Source organism: Corylus avellana, chromosome ca9 (assembly GCF_901000735.1).
Source record: "Corylus avellana chromosome ca9, CavTom2PMs-1.0".
Classification (NCBI taxonomy): Eukaryota; Viridiplantae; Streptophyta; class Magnoliopsida; order Fagales; family Betulaceae; genus Corylus; species Corylus avellana.
Window position 1 is genome coordinate 10,553,550 of NC_081549.1, and position 5,093 is coordinate 10,558,642.

A 5,093-nucleotide genomic window follows, 5' to 3' on the forward strand; every position below is an offset into this window, starting at 1 on the left:
TTTGCATGCCAAGATCCTTTATGAAGAACATGTGAAGAACTGTTGCTATTTAAAATTAAATTGCAAGAACGAAGAACACTTACTTGGATATCAACGGCCACTCCTGGCTTTGGGAAAAAATCTTTTTGCTTCTCCAAGAACGTGTTCTTTATTGTTTAACAACACGAATAACAATTTATTCTTTCTTCAAGAACACGAAGAACAAATTCTTATTTTCTTCAAGAACTGCTTCTCCAAGAACGTGTTCTTTATTGTTCAACAACACGAAGAACAAGTTCTTCATTCTTCAAGAACATGAAGAACAAGTTCTTCATTCTTCAAGAACATGAAGAACAAATTTTTCTTTTCTTCAAGAACACGAAGAACAAGTTCTTCTTTCTTCAATAACACGAAGAACAAATTCTTCTTTTCTTTAAGAACATAAAGAAGTTTGGGATTTAGAGACCTCCAGATCTTCTCACCACCAAGAGAGTGTGGGCTCTTACTTGGCTCTTCAAATTTTAAACTTTTATTCTTCGTGAGTTTACACAAAGAACTAATATAGTTTTCAGAGAGTTTCTGAATTGAGATAACTTGATTGAATGAATTGAGAGCCCAATGCTCTTCTCTATTTATAGGTATAGTAGGGAGACAGAGAATCAGATTTAAGCAATGTGGGACAAAGGAGCAGTTCTAATTCTTTTAGAACTCTAAAATATCAATCCAATGGTTGATAATAGAGTAGCATGGATTGCTAGGATTAATCCTAGCCTCCATGCTATGGCCGTGCGGTCCATGGAGAATTCTCCATGGGCTACACGGTTTCATGCTCCTTGGATTGGGCTTGGGTTTCACCCCAAGCCTTTTCCCTTGTCACTAATACTTAGGCACAATGAATAAACTTTGGCCTTTTATATTTCCAATTATGCTCATTGGGCCTCTAGGTTTTATCCCAAGCCCAATTACATTTAATCTCTTTAGCCCATGTTTTAATTAAGTAAAACACTTAGCCTAATAAATAAGAAAGTCTTATGGTTAAATAACACGAGCTTGGTGAGAGACCTAAAGGGAAAAATATTAATGGCTTGAATATGTCCCTAATCGTGTATCACTGACATTTATTATGCAACAATATTCTAATCACACTTAATTCCACTAAATGAATGTGATTGAACTCCAATAAATATTTTTGATTTAAAACAATTAATCCCTTTGACTTTTTGACTTATGATTCCGGCATGAAATCTTCTATAGCAAAATTAAGGCTTAGAATACTACCACTTAATTCTCTACCTCTTATCCTCGAGTCACTGATTGTATGTTATTCTCATACATGTGATAATCACATGTGTGTATATATATATATATATTGGTATGCCAACCAAAATGCTTTGGCCGAAGACTCTGAGAATAATATCCATAAAATCTATGTAAAGGGGAAATTTCTTGTCTCTTTGTTTACCAACAAAGGATTTGGATTCCCTCTTGAAGTTGGTATTCCCACAATGTTAGATGTGATTACCCAACATATTGATTTCTATTGGCCGACGATAGGTCCCACTTTATGATAAATCAAAGTAATCATCACTTCACATCTGAGTTCACAAACTTCTCAAGATTTAGAATCAAAGTCTAAATAGCCTTTAAAGAGTTTATTGTCTTTTCTCATTATACAGTATCTTTATGAAACGAAAATTCCTTGATCTATTCAGTGCCTTAGGTTCTCAGCACACTAGGCATCAATCTTGAAGACACCGCTTTGCTTGATCAAGGTAGATCACCAAGATTCGATGTGTAATAGTCTTACTCAAAATGGAAGGCCCAATTCCATTTACTAACTGCGAACTTTATACTTTATGGATACAAGGATTATGGAATATGACCTTGTGTGATAACCATGTTAATCACACCCATAGCCATATTCAATGTAATCCTAGGACCTTTCACATGCATAACCAATATGATAAACATAGTAATAAGCATGTAAAAGACATTTTATGTGCTATATGTTCAATTCACTTTAATTAGTGAATATAACATCTATATTTATAACAAACATTTGAATGTCAACACAGATATATAAAATCATTGGGATTCAGGGCATAATGCCAACATTAACAAGCTACTTTCTTGGTACTTTTGTAAGTCTGAAGCAATGATGATAGGGAGAGTGTCATTAGATCCTAAGAGGGCATATTGGAGCTTGTCCAAAAGTGGCTTGAATTCAAGTGTTGGTGGAGACTCAAGGGAAGGAATGTGAGGAGTGCTCGAAGTCAAGGGCAAAGACTCTCTCGGTGCTCTCAATGGTGGTGAGCCTGCATTGGTAGCAGTATCGAGTAAGGTGTTGACCTCGTTAATATATTGTTTTGTGTCAAAGTCATCTAAACCAAAATGAGTCAAGCAAGCTTCTAACGGATCCTTTGTCAACATACAGGGAAGTAAGTCTTCAATAGATTCTTCAACGATGTCCAAGAAGAAACACTCATTCCGATCAGGTGGATGTTGGAAGGCATTGAAGATATTCAATCTAACCTTCATGTTCCTAAAAGAAATCTCCATGACCCCAGTCCTACAGTTAATGCATGTATTGGCTGTGGCTAAGAAAGGACAACCAAGGATGACAGGAATCAGCTTCTCTAGATTTGGAACAGGCTTTTTATCAAGAACTATGAAGTCTATTGGGAATAGAACTTATCCACCCTGATGATGACATCTTCCACAATTCCTCGTGGTTTCTTGATAAATCAGTCAGCCAGTTGCAAAATAAATGTAGTGTGCTTCAGTTCTCCTAAGCCAAGTTGCTGATACACTAAGTAAGGGAGCAAATTCACACTAGATCTAAGTCGATGAGGGCTTTCTCAATCTCTCGGTTTCCAATAATGAAGGAAATGGGTGGAGCCCCAAGGTCCTTGAACTTCAAAGGGGTGTTGTGCTGAAAGAGTGAGCTCACTTGCTCGGTGAAAAGGACTTTCTTGGGAAGATGATTCCTACCTCTGCGTTTCTGAGTACACAAGGCCTTGAGAAATTTGGCATATGATGTAACTTGCTTGATGGCATCAAGGAGAGGGAGGTCGATCTTGACTTGCTTGAAGATCTCCATCATGTCTTGGATCTTTTCTCCTTGTTTCTCGAAGTGAGAGGGTTCATTGAGACATTCTAGAAAAGCGGCTTAGGGCTCATCTGGTGTCTCGAGTACAAGAGTGGATGATGATGAAGCTTCAGTGCATACTTCCTTCCCCTTGTGCAGGTTGACATTCCTTTAACGGCCACTTTGTTCATCTTTCTTTTCTTCTACCATGTTGTTAACAACCTTTCCGCTTCTCAATGTGGTAATACTTCACGCTAAGATGTATTCCCATCAACCATGTAGTGTCCCTTAGGATTGATCACCGGTATTAGATAATCAAATAGAAATAAATAAAATAAAATAGAATTGCAAAAGGCAAAATAAAAAAAAATAATAATAAATAAATAAAAAAATAAAAAATCTAACTAAACTAGTAGAAAAATAAAATTACTCTAGAATAAAAATCAATTTTCACAAACAAAAACAATTCCTCGGTAATATAGATTATGCAAGTGCGAGGTCGAATCTACAGGGAATTGTGTCGTGAAAATGAATTTTTATCTAAACTAATTCTATTTTAACTTAGTTCCAAATTTGATGTGATTTTTCTTGCAAAATTATGAACTAAATAAAATTGAGTAAATTCAAATGATAAAAAAAAACACTAAGTTTCAGAATTCACCTCACCAAATTAAAGCATACATTCCCTTGTTTTGTTCATACAACCGACAAGCAATTTAACCCTATGCATGTTCTATGTTTTTCATAAAATTAATCTATTGAAACATTCAATGAATCCATCCTTGATACAAATCACAACGAATACCCAACTTACATCAAAACATCCAATGTATCCGTTTGATTAACGAATCACAATGGATATCCAATTTAAGTCAAATCATTCAACGTATCCGTCGGAAACGCACCGAATATCCAACGTTTAATCAAACAATCAATTAAAAGGGTTTAATATAATAACTAAATTGAAATAGAACATCATATATATTAAAAATCGAATTGTATGAACAATACAATGATGGATTCATTGCCAATCAATGACGAGGCTTCATCTTCAACCTTAGTTGAAGGTTTTAGCCTCTCATGACTACAAACATCATATAATTGATAAATGAAATCATGAAAACTAAAAACTTACAAAGGAAATCGAGTTCAGAGCTACGAAATGTTAGAAAACATGAAAAATACATTGAACGGCGCCCCCTTGGTGCATTTACAGTGAAAAGAATAATATTTATAATGTTAATTAGGGCTTCAGTGCTGCCAGGTCGAACAAGTGCATTCAATCGCACACTAGGTGCGCTCGATCGCACTCAGGCATACTTCAGGTCTTCTACAGCGCAGCACAAGGGCACTGCTTGCTTTGGTGTATGTGGGAGTGCGCTTGAGCGTGCATTGATAGGCTTGAGTGCAGATGCACTCGAGCGTGGTGCTGTGCGCTCGATCCCAACTTTCAGAATATCACTTCTTCTCACTTCTTTGCAATTTTTACATTAAGATCGTAGTTTTCTCCCAACAACCTGTAAAACATTAAGACACCAAAACTAACACAAATATCATAAAATAATAAAACTAAAGGCTTAGCAAATGCAAATTAAGGGGCCCAAATATGCACAAATTGGCACTCATCAACCGGCTGACTTGGAAGCTTTCCTTCTTCTCTCCTTTTGAGTGTGTTTTCTATCTGATCGACTTGGGCTTTTAGCTTGGCAATGGACTGAGAGTGAGAATTGAGCAACTTAGTGTTTGCTTCCAGATTGTTAAGGGCAGCCAGTACCTTATCTTCAAAGGCAGAATTGCTAGGAGGCGCTGTAGAAGGTTGATATTGCTGTTGAGGCTGGTAGGTGGAAGATTGATGGAAGGGCTGCTTGGTAGACTGTGGATGTGCATGATTGTGCAGACCTTGAGGTGGGGCTGGATTTTCTGAAGCTTGAGTTATCCATGAGAAATTTGGATGATTTCTCCATCCCAGGTTGTAAGAATTGGAGTATGGATCATTACCTGGTCTTGAGAATGTTGCATTTACCTA

General features: G+C 36.6%; 1 protein-coding gene across 1 annotated transcript; it reads right to left on the reverse strand.

The window, feature by feature from the left end:
* Nucleotides 1-2,064: 2,064 nt before the first annotated feature.
* LOC132162282 (uncharacterized) lies at nucleotides 2,065-3,079 on the reverse strand. The gene is made up of 2 exons (XM_059572537.1): nucleotides 2,813-3,079; nucleotides 2,065-2,631 (listed from the first exon to the last, which is right to left on the reverse strand). The coding sequence occupies exons 1-2, from the start codon at nucleotides 3,077-3,079 to the stop codon at nucleotides 2,065-2,067; spliced, it is 834 nt and encodes a 277-aa protein (XP_059428520.1).
* Between the last annotated feature and the right edge of the window lie 2,014 nt (nucleotides 3,080-5,093).

Bases quoted from the DNA above. Each gene is read 5' to 3' on its own strand.
- LOC132162282 (XM_059572537.1), bottom strand. From the start codon at position 3,079: ATGGAGATCTTCAAGCAAGTCAAGATCGACCTCCCTCTCCTTGATGCC. The intron at 2,632-2,812 runs GTGTGAATTTGC...CTTGATAAAAAG, and splicing joins CCCTCATCGACTTAGATCTA to CCTGTTCCAAATCTAGAGAA.